Source organism: Echinops telfairi, unplaced genomic scaffold, assembly GCF_000313985.2.
Source record: "Echinops telfairi isolate 266 unplaced genomic scaffold, ASM31398v2 ScPeMD7_3;HRSCAF=10, whole genome shotgun sequence".
Classification (NCBI taxonomy): domain Eukaryota; kingdom Metazoa; phylum Chordata; class Mammalia; order Afrosoricida; family Tenrecidae; genus Echinops; species Echinops telfairi.
The window spans coordinates 36316028-36333989 of NW_022103899.1; the positions used below are offsets into that span (position 1 = coordinate 36316028).

Genomic DNA, 17962 nt, shown 5'->3' on the forward strand with positions numbered 1-17962 from the left:
CTTACAGCAACACAGTCCACAGGCTAGGCGTCCCACAGGTAGTGTAGCCTTTAAATTGAGGCACAGGACAAGCAAGGCAGCCGCACACTGGTCCGATGATCACAGAGCGAGAGACAAGACGAGGCTCACCAAGCCATTTATCTCTCTGCCCTTCAGTTAATCCCACTTGTGTTTATCAGCCAATCAGGCTGGCACAATAAACTATCTCAGCCACTAAACAGGCCAATAGTCCACACCCACTAAAACCTCTGTGGGACCAAGACGTGGCACTGCAGCCTGCTTCTGCAAAGGTTAAAGGTGCGGAAACCCTCTGGGGCAGTTTTACTGTTCTTTGTGGCTGCTATGAATTGGAACAGACTCAACTACACAGAATTAGCGTACTCCTATTCTTTTTAATGGCTGTATAGTATTCCGTTGGCAGGTTGCAGTATAATTTATTAGTTCTCTACGGATGCATTTGGGAAGCCCAGTTTCTCAAAAGCAGTTCTTTTCTATTCCGATTCTCCCTCCACAGGCAGCTGTGAAATAGAATTCACGGGGCAGCTACCTGAAGACTGAAAATTAAACACGGTAAAGGCCGTGAGTGCAGAACCGGTTTAAGCAGTCATTTTTATTTGAGGGTACCCCTCCAGTTTCACCTGTTTTCTCTTTCCATCCTTCCATGCTCTTGGGCCCAAACAATCTCATGGTGGCAGCAGCAGCAGTGACAAGGGGCACTTACAGGAGCCAACACCACGCTCCCCTTGCCCCCTCCCTAGGGAGGGACACTTCTTCCCAGATGGGAAGCGCTGTGATGAATTCCCATTGCTTTTCCTCTGCCATCACGGGAATTGGGTGGTGGAATGGGGGGTCATAAAGGGAAGCCCCAGGGGCCTGACAGGAAGGGAAGATGAGCTGCGAGAACTCAGGAGGGGAGCATGGTGGTTACCTGATTGTCTCAATTCTGACAACAAGTCGGGTGGGTAGGGAAAATGTCCTTGCTTAGATTTTGTTTTTTTAATCTGAAGAAATGTTTAAAGCATATCTCCACTTTCCCTTAAATTAGCTATAAACTCATTAGGATCCCATTTGTTAATAAAGCAAATTGTTGGTGAGCTTGACAAAATTATATTAAGTATATTGGAAAACTATGAAGATGAGCCAGGGAATTTCTGAAAAAGAGTATTAATGAGAGATGAGCCTTACCAGATAATTGCTCTCCCATTTGGTGTTGTATGATACCAGGACACTGGACACACGATTTAATCTCTGTACTTTAAAATTCTCATCTATGAAATAAATGATCCCTTCCAGTTCTGAAATTCCCTCAATTACTCTGAAAATCGTTAAGTCTCAATAATGTGCTGTGCCTGTGGATAGAGTACGTCACTAAAGTCTAGTCTGTACTCTGGGGAGAGTTCATTAGATTCAAAGTATCAGAAATCCGACCTCTGCAGTGACTGACCATGTGTGGAATACTCTAACCAGGATCAACATTTAGAACACTTAACATTAAAAATAGCCTTACCAAGGGCCAACACAGTGGACCGGTCAATTAGAATAAAGCATGCTCAAGTGGCGCTGTGTTTCAGGATGGGTGCTAGGTTTGGGCATGGTGCAGGCTCTACTTACTACCTTTTGATGCTCTACATTGAAGCCACTTTCCATGAGCAACAATAGGATGCATGTATTTATTTGTGTGTGTGTGTGTTCTTGCTATCATTTGTCCATTTGGCAGAATTTGGCCAACTGCTTGAATCTATATATGAATATATAATATATATATATTAAAATATGTATATTTTATTATATACGGTGGCGAGGTTGTAACTGAGGGAGTACACAATCCTCACCTCCAATCTCTGGAAGTCACCAGTATTTACAGAAATGAAGCAAAAACAAAGAACAACTCATAGCTACTTCCACCAGGTGATGAGTCCTCTCATTCAGAGCAAAGGCACACATGCATGCAAGACAAAGTAATCCTCATATTCCGCCTCAAGCCTGTAATGAGGGGGGAGGGGGAGGCTTACAATTTTAAGTGAAGAAGGGTATTTTAATAACTAGAACGAGATGATTTTAAGGACTGACCGTGATGAGCGTACTGAAGGGCACTTCCTCCCTGATGGGAAGAGGGGGTGCTGCAGAAAGCATGACTGGGTACAGTTATCGAAAGAGTCACTCTTTTCATATACCGTACATACTCGTGTATACGCCGAGTCCTCCAGCACATGTTTATGCAGTTTTTGTGGTAAAATTAGGTGCCTCACCTGAGTCGGGTCAGCTTATACTCGAGTATATACTGTAATCACCCCCCAAAGCTGGAGCATCTTAATCATATTGGTTAAGCATGCAAATAACCCAAGTCATGCAGGAACTTTTTGTTGTAGACTTTTCTTCTATAAATGTAAGTTTAGCCATGGTTATCTATGGGATAGGGGCACTAAGCATCTTATATGCATGAAAGGATCACCCTTTAGATTCCAGAAAAATGAAACAAATGGGCCAAAGCAGCAGTTCTTAACCTGTGGGTAGCAACCCCTTTGGGGGTCGAACGACCCTTTCACAGGGGTCGCCTAAGACTACCAGAAAACACATAAATATGTCACAATATATAATTACATATTGTTTTGTGATTAATCACTATGCTTTAATTTGTAATAATGAAAATATATCCTGCATATCAGATATTTACATTACAGTTCATAACAGTAGCAAAATTAAGTTATGAAGTAGCAATGAAAATAATTTTATGGTTGGGGTCACTACAACTTGAGGAACTGTATTAAACGGTCGCGGCATTAGAAAGGTTGAGAATCACTGGGCCGAAGAAGCTAGTTACAATGAAACTTCTAAAGAAAAGAGGAAGGAGAACTACAGATGGGCTAATCTTGACTTCACTGACGGACTGAGCCCTGTCCCACCCTCTTTACTGAGATCACCTGGTGTCAGGTTCGTTCTAGTGTGCCAGGAAATGACTTGGCTCTCCATCTACCTGCAGCGTGAGCCATTTCGATATTTATATTAGGAGGTAAAAGTTTGACAATTACTCTTGTCTAATAAGATTAAGACAAATTTAGATGGCTGTAGTTTCTGGCACGCTTCTGCAGTTAGTTAAGCTTTTTATGGTAGATATTTGTTCTCTTCGGTAAGCACAATCCTAAGCTCAAAGTAAGGAGTCTGCTCCTAACTTTCCTAGTTAGCACAGCCTTGCTTTTTAAAAATTAATTTAATAGGCAGCAGGTCTATCTAGTGGGTACATACACATATTTATATTTATACACACACGAATAGCTAAGTATTTTAAAGAGCTATGAGACATGTAAGAAAACAATTTTTTTTTCTTCAGCAGGTAATGGCATTTCAGTAATGTTGGGCTCCGAGAAAAGAAAATTTGCGTCCTAGGAATGAACTCAATTGTTATGTAAATGAGTGAATGTCTCAATGTTGTGACTAGGGCCGTTTTAGCAAATCTCAAAATAAATGTACCACATTGGATAAAACATTTATGACAAAGCATTCTACCTTTCCTTTAGTGATGATCAAAAGGGAAAATACTGGGAATTTAAAAAATAAGGTTTGCTTCTTGGAAATACTTCTTAATCAAATTGGTTACAAGAACTTCAGTGATGTTGCTACGGAAACAATGTTTGAACCATGGTATCAGGAACAGCGCTACCTTTATTTGCCAATGTGATGGCCTGCACCACCACTAGGTGGCGATATAAAACAGCATGCCGATTATTTGGGGGCCCAACTTGTTTTAATTTGGAAGGTTCAAAGAAGTTATCAAATACTTTCAAACACTTGAACACAAGGTACTGCCTAGAGTATAACATTAAAATACTACTTTAGGGTAACAGCATATTGAAGTTGTCCTGGATTTGAATCCAAGTCACTAAAATTCATTAGTTGGGCCCGATGATGACCAAAGGCAGGGTTTTAGAGCAAGTTATACTTGTGTTGTTGAGAATAACCCACTGTCCCTTTCCAAGTCATTCCTCCTGTGAGCAGAAACGCTCTGCTCCTAATATTCTGACTGCTCCTTCAAGCTGACCGAGGCAGGGCTTCTGGATGCAGGTTTTGCATGCTATAGTCTCAAGATAAAATGAGGAAATGACAGCATTTATAGATCATAATGGTTATTTTATGTGTTTTCAGAAACCCAGAAGTACATCGTGCAGCTCCATTTCTTTGTTTTGGTATGCTGATATCAACAGCAAGCCATCCTCAGACGACACAAGACTGTGAGACACCATGAAGGATGAAGGCAGCCCACGGCACAGGATCATTCTACTCCACTCCCAAAAGCACTTCCGCCGGTGCTACTGGGGAGAGTGTGCCATGTTTAATCAAAGGGTTTGTACGTTTTTAAAAAGAAGCCCTTTTCGGACCCAGCACACAGCAAAGAAAAGGGTGAATACTTTTCCCAACCAGAACGGCAGAGTTCTCCGTCGGTCTTCACGATGGAGCCCCAAACAGTATCTGGGCCGGGCTAATCATAACCACTCTACTGACAAAACAGGGAACCCCGCTTGCTATTCCCTTAATAGCTCGACAGCTCTGTGGAGAAGAGTGAAATGGGTGCGGTGTAAGTCAGGCGACAGGAGGAGCTTCAGTTATTCACCATCCCCTACTCATCTCACCTTGGCACTGCAGGGCAATTTTAACACGAAAACACACACAGTCTTTCTTTACTACAGTTGTGCAATTTTATAATCGTGGGTTTCTTACCTTGTGAGGAAAATGTAATGTAAATGTGTTCTCTGTATTGAAATAAATTTGGGGTTTTACACATCTCTGGGAAGGCCGAGAGGAGCCTTGGTGGTATTGTGGTTTGGGCGTTGGCCGGCTAACAGCAAGGTCAGCTTCGCAGAGGGAGGGACCACGGGGCTGCCGGCTCCCATGGAGACTGGAAACTCCCCAAAGGCCCCTGTGAGCCAGAATGGACTTGACGGTGGTGGGTTTGGGCGGGGAGCTCACTATTCTTAGAACCAAAGTTTAAGAATCTCTACTCCGAGGAAAGACTGACGTCTTTGATTTTGGTTTCTTTGCCTTTGTAGTAAAAGGGACTTTAAATGACCTCACCAGGGTCCTTTTGCTCTTGAAAGCTCACAGTTCTGATTGTGGGAGACTGTCGCCTTAGGAAAAGGTAGGAGGGGCAAACTGTCGGGGAAGCGGTTTCCAGCAACACGCAGGTTTGTCTGCCTGTTTGGTATCTGCCGGGGCTGGGATGCCCCGAAGAAGGGAGGCTTGGCAGTAAGTACAGCAAACGCTGCTGGAGAAGCAGGGTTTATTAAATAACTGGTGACACAAAATACTTTCAGAGTGGCAGAAATTGAATTTAAAAGACAGAGATGATCTTCCCTACAAGGGAGGAGACATGAAAGATGGAGATAATTATGTGGCTAAACAAAAGCCCTCCTATTTGTTGGCCTTTCTGTTCTGCTATGAATTCAGAAACAAACAAACAAAAAAATCAAAATTGTGCTCACAGCTTTTTTTCTATCATATTTCCACATTCTGCAATTTACTGTCATCTAGTCAAGTGACTACAAATAAAATACTGATAATCAGACAATTTAAATAAAATACAAATAACAAAAGCCCGTCTATGACCAAGAATCCAAAAAAGAATGCCACCTTAGCTTACCCTTAGGATGTCTTAATAGTCAAAAAACCATCTGATACACGGGAGCGTTTCCCAAAGACTTTGTTAGACTAACCCCTAAGATGCCTTTCAAAGTCTGGTGAATGCTGCTCCTCAGTACCCTCCTGTTTTCTCTCATGTGAAGCTACCAGAACCAGAGCAGCCCTACCGGAAAGACAGGCATTTCACTGTGTTCTTCAGCGTTTCCCAGATTTGTTTAAATATTCCGACCTTGTGTCCACTCAACACCTATTCACATTCCTTACATAGCAAACTATTGCCATTTGGCAGTGCATACGCTGGGAAAAGTTGGTATACTAGAGAAAATATAGGACCACTCCAATTTGATTGTATGATCCCTGGAGTGACTCATTGAATGCTGCTTGATGCAGACCATTCAAGGGCATGCATTGTTCAATACAGTTCTTCCAGCCCAAGTCCCCAACGCCCCTCAAATGACCTCTTCCCGCAGCAGTTTGGTAAGAAGGTAGGTGAAGGTACTGATAGGATTCATCTGTGAGTAATTGAACAGGCTCCTCTGGAATGCCCTCCTGCTGCCTATGAAATGAGCCCTCTGTGATGCAGGGGGACGACCGCATTACCAGCACGAGGCAGGAGCAGAGCGTGTCCTCTGTGCAGCGAACCTCCAGGATCCAGAAGACAGCTGTCCCTTCAGGGGAGCCAGAGCAGGACCAGGGCCAGCATGGAACACAGAAGGATTTCCCAGCCCACAGAGCAAGTAAAGCTGAATGCTTTTTGGTGGGAGTGGGTGCCTGGTTTGTGGAGTGGGGTGGCTCTGGGTACTTAATTGGGGACGCTGGACTTGCTGACCCAAGGATGGAGCTGGGCACATTTGGGCTGAGGCTTACTGGAGTGGTGTGCTTCTGGGCATTCAGTTCAGGGAGCCGAGTTTGCTGATCAACAGAGCTAGAGCTGAACTCCTTCGAGTTGAGTCTTACAGTGGAGTGATACGCCGACCTGAAAGAACTTTGTAACATGTCCTGGTAAACAACTCTATCCTGAGCATTTCTCCCTTGCAGTATAAGCTATCAATTTCCTTAATAAACCCTTTAATCATGGATACTGCCTGCAAGTTCAGTGTAGCCACTGTAGCCACTGCAATGGAGAATGCTAATTAAGACCAACAGTGCTAATACTTCAGATTTGAGGCTAAGGGCTAACTGATTGGCAAGAAAGGAAAAAAAGTAGCTTCATGTGTTTGGAATATACTTCTGAGTCTGTTTGCATTGGCTAGCCTAGGGCAAGGTAACTTCTATGGAAGCAACACATGTTCATTAAACTAACAGGGAAATGGCTCTTTTGTTTCCGCTGCCATTTTGGCCAAGCTCAGTGACAAGCCTCCCACCCGAAGAGTAGAAGGCTGTTTTTTCTTCCAAATATTCAAACTATTTGTTTCTTTTTATGTTGGACTGTATAATCTCTGATAGTTGTAACACCAATACCAAACAAAACTCGAAACATTGAGTGGATTCCAATTCAGCAAGCCTGTGTAGGGTTCCTGAGATGATAAATATTTACATGGGTGGTCAGCTTCACATACCTCTCCAAGGGGAGAGGCTGGTGGGTTTGAACTGCTGACCTTGATATTAGTAGTCCAATGCCTAACCCACAGCACCACCACTGGTCTTTAGTTGTAGCAGAGGAATTGGCTAAACAAGTAACCTCAACCAATTCAGGGAAGGAGGCAATACATTCTAACTGAATATTATACACAGCACTCTACTCGGTAGAACAAGACACCCTCACCTGACCTCCCCTGCTCTCTCCTGCTTTGCAGCAGAAAACTACAGGTTATATAATGGTAAAACTGTATGGGGACTTTGGGGGAGCAGGAGCTTGCAAACACTTGCTTAAGCAACAGAGGTATAGAAGAGTCCTATGTAAATATAACACAACAGTATTTTTAAAGTGCAGTTATTAGAATTTCAGGCCCAAAATCTATTGGTGCAAATAAAGAACACAAAATTAGGCAAGATTAACAAGAGACCCTCAAAACCCTAACCTGCGGATGCTACTTATCGCCCCTCTAACAGTTCTGGGAAGGAAGAACCGGGGGGACCAAACGCCACAGTCACCTCACGCACAAGCGCCCTGAACTCCAGCCAATTCTACTCCCAGCGACTGGAGCACAAGCTGCTGTAAGGGTTCCAAGGCTGCAAATCTGCCCTACCTTTCCCTGGCTGGCGGGTTCAAATCACTGACCTTCTCTTTAGGAGCTGAGTGCTTAACCACGGTGCCAAAAGGGGGCCTTTGAACCCAGGGACAATTACTGATGAAAATGTTGCTGGAATTCCAACCCAGCATGTGTCAGATGGTGGGTGGGTGCCCAGCAGGACCGCCTGCAGACTTCAGGCAGCCAGACTTGTCAGCAAGACTGCTCAAGAAACTCTCCTAAGGCAGCTGTCCTTAACTGTGATTGAGTTGGTCCCCATTCACGCAGACACCAGGCACAGCCACACGAAATGCTGCCCTTGCCGGGCCATCTGCATGAGCAGCGGTGGAAGGGCCACTGCGGTGAACTGAGTGAGTGTTGGAAGTGGATCGTCTGGCCTTTCTTCCCAGTCTATCTTACCCTGGGACTCGTTCAGCATCCGCAGACAAGCAGGAGGGGCTGCACATGCGGGGCACTGGCTGGCTGGGAACTGGTTCTGGGGCTCCCACAGGCACTCAGCCCCCACGGCCCCAGTAAGGCGAGACCCGGTTGTAACATTTAGTAACTTGTCGTCACTCACAGGCTTCTAGTGGACAGTTGTTATTTATGTTAAAATTGGAAATCTGAATCTGTATGTCACCCCCCCTAAAAAAGGTGGTTTTGAGGGGGGCCTCTCTCAGGCCACCAATAGCAAGTACTGCATCCCCTCTCCCAAATTATTGATCTTGTAGCGCACCTTAGATTAGTTATTACACAGTCAGATTTTTAAAAATCTCATTTCTGTTCCTGGTCTGATGTTTGGTTAGGGACATGTCGGTGTTGCTGTGTTTTACGACAAAACCGGGATGATACTGGTGCTTCATTAACTATGATCGAATGACAGGAGTGAGAGTCCTCTGCTGGGAGAGAAGCGGTGCGTGCACTAGACTGTCCTTGCTACCTGCTGACGGAATGCTGTGTACGGGGTCTAGACAGCCATCCTCAAAGCAGAGAGCGGTTACCGCGTGAGGCAATCTTCAGCCAGCTTCTCGTTCTTCATCTTGTGATGCAGCACGGCCGCCACCGCCAGGGGGCCGGCGTCCCCGCACAGGAAGGTGATGGAGCGCTTGGTCAAGCAGTTCAGGCTCTGCTTTACGTAGCCAAGTGCCATCTGTAGGTAGGCAGGGTCCCCGAACACATCATAGAGATGTAAGTACAGCACAGCAATACCTGGAAAGCAGAAACAAAACAAGGTATCTCACACCCTTGTCTTGTGGGTGGGAGTCGAGGAGGAAACTCGGAGAGGAAGGGAAAAGGCCAAGAAAGAGCGGCTGACTGTGTTACCGTGTGTCCCCTGCCTCGGCAGGGTTGCCGTCAAAGCTGGAGTGAATATGTAACGTCGCGGCAAGTTCAGGTGACCTTCGTTCTAGAGAGGCGCTAAGGACCAGGAAGAGGCAAATCACGTATGTGTTCCGAGTTGCCTTGTTCTTACAACTCTAAATACACAGCTCTAAGAGAGACAGCTTGTTGTCGTTGGCTCGATTCATGGCGAGCCTATGCACGACAGCACCACACATGGCCTGGTCTGGCGCCAACCCCCTTGCTGCAGTCAGTGTATCAATCCATCGTGTTGAGAAGCCAGGAAGGCTGAAGAAACACTGGTGCATTGGAGGAGCTATGGTGTTGGTGAAGGACATCGAAAGCGCCACACAGAACGAGCACATCTGTCTCGGAAGAAGCACAGCCAGAACGCTCCCCAGAAGCAAGGATGGCGAGAGCTTGTCCCGTGTACTTTGGACATGTGATGAGGAGGCCGGTCCCTAGAAAAGGATATGGTGCTTGGCAAAGCAGAGGGGCAGTGGCCGAGGAAGGACAACATTCAATGAGACAGCTTCAAACCCCAAACAAACGCTGCCATCGAGTCGATGCTGACTCATAAAGACCCTCTAGGACGAGGCAGCCGGCCTTTCTGTTTTCAGGACTGTAACTCTTTACGAGAGTAGAAAGCCCTATCTTTCTCCTGAGGAACGGCTGGTGGTTTCGAACTGCTGATCTTACAGTGAGCAGCAGCCCAACTCATAGTGGGGGGGTGTGTGTGAAGGAGGAGGAAGACCTTTGACAAGAGACAGCTTAGTATTTGTCATTTCTTGCACACTGGCTATTATATTAAAGTGGTATTCTTTTTTTAAAAAATCATTGTTATTAGGGGCACATACAACTCATCACAATCCATACATATAGCAATTGTGTAAAGCATATTTGTACATTCATTGCCCTCCTCATTCTCAAAACCTTTGCTCTCCACTTAAGCCCCTGGCACCAGCTTATTATTTTTTCCCCCTCCCTGCCCGCTCCCCACTCCCTCATGAACCCTTGATAATTTATAAATGATTATTTTGTCATATCTTACACTGTTGGATATCTCCCTTCACCCACTTTTCTGTTGTCCATTCCCCAGGGAAGAGGTTATAGGTAGAGCCTTATAATCGGTTCCCCCTTTCTATCCCACCCTCCTGGTAACACCACTCTCACTGAAACGGGTATTCTTAATGGCTAAGGAAGGCATTGAACCATGCTTACAAAGCAATCGCCATCTGTTCGTTTAGTGATCAACAAATTCATAATGAAATGGTAATTTCTGGTGTGAGAAGGTAAGTAGAGCATTCAAAGTTACACTGCAGTATCATTCCAGACAGGACTGGCAAGTAAACCACTACAGTGATTTTGATATCAGAAAAAATCAATTCAACTCAACATCTTTTTCTCTGTTGAGGACCCAACCACCTAGGGGGGGCTATAACAGTGGTTCCCAGGCTTCCTAATGCCACCACCCTTTAATACAGTTCCTCCTGTTGTGGTGACCCCCACAACCTAAAATTGTTTTCGTTGCAACTTCATCACTGTCATTTTGCTACTGTTCTGAATCGGGCGACCCCTGTGACAGGGTCGTTCCACCCCCAAAGGGGTTGCAACCCACAAGGTTGAGAACCAAATGTTGCCAATGACTTCCTTTGGGGCCTTCCCCTGCTGCTCCAAGGCTACTGGGGCACCTGGGCCATGCTGCTGAGGCGTGCCTGCACGTTCTTAGCCCACACGTAGGTCACAGGCGGTAGAACCTTCCTTCCGAAGCCTCCGAGAGGTGCAGTATGGAGCCTGCCTGCCTGCAGCATTTCCAGAAAATTCATTTTTCCCTCTAAAGTACATTTTCCATCTCATTTACCATTTTTAGAAGACACAGAGCCTATGTTTAAGTCTAAATTAATAGAGCCAATCTCTTCACGGATTGCAGTGCAGTAAAAATGCAGCCTGTAAAATTACTTTCCACTGTACTGAGGACAATTTTAAATGTAGATCGTTTTCTCATTTTGCATGGGTAATCTCCAAAGCTTTGAGCTACAGACAATTCAATTTCACATGTATATTAAGGCCAAATTTTCATTTCCTGCCAAAGTTAATAACCTTGTCTGCTCTTTCAAAGTGGCTTGGTGGTAGTAATTCCCTAAGCTAATGATCAGATGTACCGCTGCTTACGGTTTGTAGGTAGAAGTGTACACAATGGCAGTATATGGGTAAGAAAAAAAAAATTTCCTTTTCACAAATGATCAGTGTCAAGAGCTGCTTCTGTGATGAGGCCCTTAATGGGCCTCATCTCCATCCGTGCCATGCATCTGCAGGCACGATCTGGTCTAAACTGTTACCCTTTCCTCCCGCCCTTCTATTCCCCTTGCTGTCTGAACTCCCTGATTAAGTTATGTAGTAAGTACCACCCCCGGTAACGATGACTGAGAGCTGAGAAAATAAAAAGTGATTAAACACAAGTCCAATGACTGCTTTCCTTTCCAGACCTTTGTCTCTCATTATCAACCACTCCTCTTGGCCTAGAGTGCACAGACAGACCACCTGACGGTTTGTAACTGGGTGGCTTAATGCATTCCTCGTGAAAAGTGGGTGACCACTTCTCTCACAGCATTTCATTTGGAAAAAAACAAAACCAAACCTTGTTTTTCCCCCTCTTTTTTGATCTACTGACAATTCTGGTTTCTTCCTAAGGGGGCTGCTGTGGAACTCGGCAGCCGTGGCGTTTTCTCTCTCTCTCTCTCTCTCTCTTCCTGTTCTCAGCCTCCTCGGTGGCAAGGTACTTTCAGGAAGTAAACTTCTATGGGTTGTAGTTGATGCCTATCGGCCCAGTCTCTGAACAACCACAGATGAAAGAGGGCCAAGGGAGGGCTGCCGCCAATGAGTGAGTCTTACCAGCCACGTCAGAGACGAAGACGAAACGCCTAAACCAAAGACATTTTCCGTATATACTTGTGTATAAGCCAAATTTTTCAGCATTTTTAATGCAGTTTTTGTGGTAAAATTAGGTGCCTCGGCTGATACTCGGGTTGGCTTATACTCGAGAACATATGGTACTTCCTCCTCTACCTACCTACCTAGCTCAGAGGGCTTCAAAAAGTTGCTGGAAAAACTCCATTATCTTTTCATTCCATTTTTGATGAGCTTTTTGAAGCTCGTTTTTGTGTGTATACACAGCATTTATTTTGGTTGTTTAGAATGCACACACAACAGGCACACACCAGTTCAATCATTTCTACATGTATAAGCCAGAGGCACTGATTACGGTCCTCAACCATTCTCAACCTTTCGAAGTTGTTGCTGCTGCCATTAACATAAACCCACACAGCCCTCTAAGCTTCCTACCGCATCTTTTGAGTTGCTGCTGTCAAGTTGATCACGGATGTAGTTTTTAAAAACCCAATGCTCATGGAGGTTATTTCACTGATTAATCTAAGCTACGCTACTGTGTGCTTTTAAGACGTGGGGGAATATTATTGACTTAAGAGTTTTTAGGGCAATAGTTTCAGGGGTTCTTCTAGCCTCCTTGGCTCCAGAAAGTCTCAGCTCCCTGCCTCACCAATATTGCAAACCTCTGATTAATCAGAAAAAAAATGAGGGGACTGCATGTGGATGAAGGCCTCGAACCTGACCCCCCAACACTTGCCAATACTCATGCATCTACCACAAGCTCTGCCTAAGTCAGAAATGGCTTGGCCTTGGAGAGAGCTGACAAGGTGGAAAACAAACAGGTGCAAGGGGTGTGGGGCGACTTCATTCACAGTCTTTATATGACGGGGCTTCAAGACGTTTGTGGAAAGATTCCATGACCTTTTAACTCCATTTCCCTATAAACTTTTTTAAAGCTTCCTTAATATGTCATCACCGGCCTAGCCTCAGTGTTTTAATCAAGACTTCTCAAATTTAATTGCCATAATATGTTCTTCATGGAATGAGCTAAACAGTACTGATAGTCTTAATCTGCAAAAAACATCAGGCCCCTGCACTGCCCTCTGCCCTCCATAGACAACTGCTTTCAACCCAGTTAGCTATCTGCATTAAGCATTGTTCTTCAGGTCTGTGATAAGCAGCTTAGAGGCTACCTCATGACTTATCCGTGGCAGACTGCACTGAACGCATTCTACTCTGGGAGATGGAAATTTAGCTATTTCACTAGAGATTGCTAAGTGGCGCCCCCCAAATGCCTTTTCTGCATCAATATTGCCCACGGGCTGTCGATCACAAAATTGCCCAGAAAGGTCTGTTTTTCCGCTGGGTCTACGTGGTGCCCAGTGGGACGCCCTGAGTCGCGGAGGTAGCTTCCAGCACACACTCTGGAAGGAAGGGAACCTGACATTTTCCCTTTGCTGTTCTGTTTTTTTTAATGGACCACAAGGCAGAGGTGACAGTACAGCTGTGCTGCCATCTTACACCACGAGGAGGAAGTCCTGTGATGAGGACGGTGAAGCACTCAGGTCCGAGACGCCCGTTTGCTGGAGACCACCAAGCTGCCATAGTCGTCCCTGGGGTGCCTAAGAAAGAAGTCTATTTCTATCATGTACTGGTCATCGTGATAAGCAAGACTATCGTACTGAGTTGCTATGGGGCTTATTCCGACTCGCAGTGACCCTATGTTGGGTTGCTGAGACCACACTTCTTCATGGTGCAGCGGGTGTGTGTGTGTGTGTGTGTGTGTGTGTGTGTGTGTGTGTGTGTGTTGAATTGCCAAACTTGTGGCTAGCGGTCCAATGCCAAACCCGCAACACTTTCTATCACGTGAAAGTCCCTGCACCGTTAGTGGACAGCTATTGGATGCACGAGTCTGGAGTTCAGGGAAGAGGTCTGGGTCAGTAAGCGCCACACGTCTGGGGACGGTGGTCCCTGGAGTGCCGGCGGCTCTTCAGGAGCAGCTGGACAAGACTGCGAGGCCAATCCAAACGGGAGGGGCTCGTGCTTAGAGAGCCGTGAGCAATCCAGGTCTGCCACTGTGATCTCACAAGCTCTGGAGGGAGGCTTGGGGGTTCAGCTGCTGGGTGTGCAGTAGGGCGATTCTAACCCTACGTGCCTCTTTAAAAGGTTGTCTAGGAAAGCTTATTCATGAAAATCCACAAAATTCACGGTTTGCGTTCTCAGCCACATAGGTACATTTCAAATGCCTAACAGCCAACTACCCACATGCGGCTCGGGGCTACTGGCCCCAACACCACAGGCACTGCATCACGGGGGCCACAGCTGCTGGGCTGTGTCAGGGGACAAAAGTCTGATGCTGCCTCACGTTCAGCTGAGGAATCTCATTTTTGAATGTTGAAAATGAACTAACTTGAAACACACACGCGCACACACACGGCTGGCAAAATCTTAGCAAAGAGAATTACCCAGACTTTCTGGAAGGGAAGCTCTAAACTACATTTTTCTATCCACCTCCCTTCTGTAGCTACTTGTCTGGGAAGGGGGGAGGGGGGGGGCCAGGGCACCCTTAACTGTTTCGGGGCCACCTCGCAATTTTCCATTTCTTTGCTCAGCTACTTGTCCCCAGTCCTGCTGTAAATACAGCCAGATGTTGGGGAGTAATTAATACCAAGCTTTGAATTTCTGAGATCATTAGTCCTATTCATCTCGACCAATCAAGAGCCCCCAGTGCCTCGAATGTTTATGGAAATGATACCCCCCCCCCCCATGGCTATTATGAGCAGCTCAGCCGCAGCTCTGCATTGCACCACCCCATTATACACTGATTTCACAACCTGCCCACATCCAAATAAAAACCTTTGCTGTGGGACACGACAGCTCCACAACGTACTTCCTCACCGAGGGCGCAGTATAGTCTGGGCTTCTCATGACTCCCTGCAGGTACTCTTATGGGGAAAGCCACGCTTGCATCACAGCTACAGCAGGAGGTGCTCAGCGAACTGCTCAGAGATGGTCTCCAGAGCTCTGAACGACATGGAGACAGGAGTTCCTCGTGGAGGGGCAAGGCCATTGTTACACATTTCCAAGAAACTGCTCTCTTGTTGCAACTGTACACGGTCACCGTGACTACTTCCCCCCTTCAGGTGCATGAGGACGCAGCAAGTGAAAGCTTGACTCACCCATGCTGTACAGTCCCACGTCGGTATCTGCCAACACTGGCTGTGTAACCGTTTCTCAGCTGTGTGTGTTTGCTTAAGCGTGTGCCCAACCCAAGTCCTCAATGAAAATGCAGCCGTCCTGAGGGCAGAGTTCCTGTTCTCTCGTTTAGTCCCGGAGCACAGCACCCCCCACAGAGCCGCCAGGTAAACACCGTGAGATGAGGAGTCCTGCTCAGTCACCAGATCAAAGCCGGGCATCTTGAACTGCTGCTATCTCCCAGGCACTAGAGCACTTTTTCAAAAGCACGCACCGACTCAACAGTTTCTGTGCAGTGTAATTCAGCTTCGTGGGTTACATCCTTCGAGGGGCGTACCACCCTCCCCGTCCTTTTCTGAGCTGCGCTTTCCTCTAGCCCAAGCTCACTGCCCCCAAAGCTTCCTTGCTGTTGTCACTTTGATCCCACACGCAATCCTTGAAAGATCATAATGATGAATAATGGTGTTGGCGAAAAGTCACTTTCTCCCCTCTGATTCCTGACTCATTCCTGTCAAGTCAGCTCATATTGACCCTATAGGATGGGGCAGAACTGCTCAGTAGAGATCCCAAGGCTGTCCAGAAGAGACAGCCTCATCTTTCTCCCGAGGAGTGGCTGGTGGGGTTGAACCACTAAGCTGACAGCAAGCAGCCCAAAGCGTAGCCCTCAGTGTCACCATGGGTCTTACAAGCACATGGACGGAATCATACTCGCCCTCTCTGTACCTGCCTCCTCTCCTTCCTCATGCCTCCTTCCAAGGCAGGGGGAGACTGACGAGTGGTGACGTGAGACATGTGCCCCAAGGCTTCTCTTTAGTTTCTTGGGCTTCTGTCACCACATCTGGGCCCCTAACTTTTCTCCTGGGCTGATCCTGTTGTGATAGATTCACGTCGTGGGTGGCTCAGATGCTTCCTCTTTGAGTATGCGCCCACAACCAAACCCAAGTAGATGGCAATGCATGGCGACCCTACAGGAGTGGTTTTCTAGACTGTCAGTCATTACAGGCGCAGAAGACCCCCATCTTACTGACAAGGAGCAGCTAGTTGCCAAGTTTGAACCACTAAGCTGTCAGAGGACAGCACTGCCAGGGCTCCTTTAGAGTCTGGGGAGGGAGTTTAAATCAGGAGGAAGTTAAATCAGATTCTAGCTTTCTCACCTAGCCTCAGTCAAGTATAAAACCAAAAAGCTGAACCTTATTTATCTTCTAAGTTTATTTCTCAAATGGACCAGAGGTTGCAGGGGTGAGAGATGGGATCAGTTCCCCTTTTACATCCTAACAGATCTTAAAGAGATTTACTCCCCACCCTTCCCCCTCATCTCACTTAGTTTTGTGTTCACTGTTTTCGTCTGTGGAGGCAGTACCTAGATAGTAATAGCAGGGCATTCAACAAATACGTATTACGCACCAACTGTTCACCTGGCACTGTATATGGAGTTATTGGAATAAAAATGGCAGCCATTGCCCCAGCCTTCTGGGCGTTGTTTGCAAAAGCCAAACAGCGGGCGAGCTCTTCTGGAGCACCTCGCCTTCTTTTCCTCGTGCCTTTTTTGCCCCGATCCGACTGCAAACACCCCGCTTTACCTGAGTACACTCTACCACCATCACCACCCACTGCCACCAGTGGATTCTGACTCACAGAGACCCTTATTAGGGTTTCCAAGGCTGTAAATCTGTATGGGAGCAGATAGTCTTGTCTTTCTCCCTCTGAGCAGCTGGTGGGTTTTGAACTGCTGACCCTGCAGTTAGCAGGCCAACACTCAGGCATCTAAAACCTACAGTTATTTTCAACCAGTGTCTTAGCAGTATAGGATAATCTACAGTACAAGAACTTCGACACTCTATCGGGTATAGTCAGCAAGCAGGAGACAAGGGCACATCCATGTACCATGTGGCTGCTGTCTGGTTGTAGACCCAGGCCCTTGATTACTTCCGCTTGTCCTAACAGCTGTGGCTTGGAGTGAGAGGGGTTTCTCAAAAAGGTGAAGGACACTCTGGAAGGAATCAAATTCGACATTGAAATACTGGCTCAGATGAAGAGCTACTTATAGAGAGCTGAAATAGCAGAGAGAAAATACCTGGTCGGAGTGCTCGCTTTCATGTAAGCCTGGTGTCAGCAGTAACTACGGCCCACAAGCTGCAGCTGCAGCTCACAGACTGCATGTGGCAGATCAGAGGACTCGCATCTTGAAATACTGTAATGACTTGCATTTAGAGCGCAAGTTAATATGACTCCAGGGATTATGCTGCATATCCTATTTAAAATGTTATCTAATACTTGAAAAGAGGAAATATATGCCAATCTTAGCCTCATTAACTCAGCGAGTCGGGTATAGAAGATTGGGTCATGTCTTTAGAATGAACGTCCCCAGAGTCCTGTGTGGACTTGAGCTGATCATCATTTCCCTTAGAAAGGAACAGAGCTGTGTGTGTGTGTGTGTGTGTGTGTGTGTGTGTGTGTGTAGGGAAGGGGGCGGTTGATGAAATTAAATGAGGGCCAGCACCTCCCCTCATTTTCTCTAAAAGATACCAGTGAAATCGGCCCTCCCTTGGGCTTACTTAACTTTAATGCTATGTTATCTGCAAGGGAAGCAATCTTTTCTACTAAATGAGTATTTCCAATCCAGGATCACTTCCTTTGGTCATTTAATCTTCTTTAGTAATAATTGTTCACCATTGTTTTGTGTTTCTTCCCATTTTTATAAACCACTTTAAAACTGTCCCCCTCTGAGAAATACAACCTTC

General features: G+C 46.2%; 1 protein-coding gene across 1 annotated transcript in view; it reads right to left on the reverse strand.

The window, feature by feature from the left end:
- LANCL1 (LanC like 1) overlaps nucleotides 1-17962 on the reverse strand; it is a 54575-nt gene that overhangs the window by 17823 nt on the left and 18790 nt on the right. Inside the window, exon 4 of the mRNA XM_013004334.2 lies at nucleotides 8804-9011. Within this exon, the coding sequence (XP_012859788.1) occupies nucleotides 8804-9011 (208 nt within the window). The remainder of the gene's footprint in view (nucleotides 1-8803; nucleotides 9012-17962) is intronic.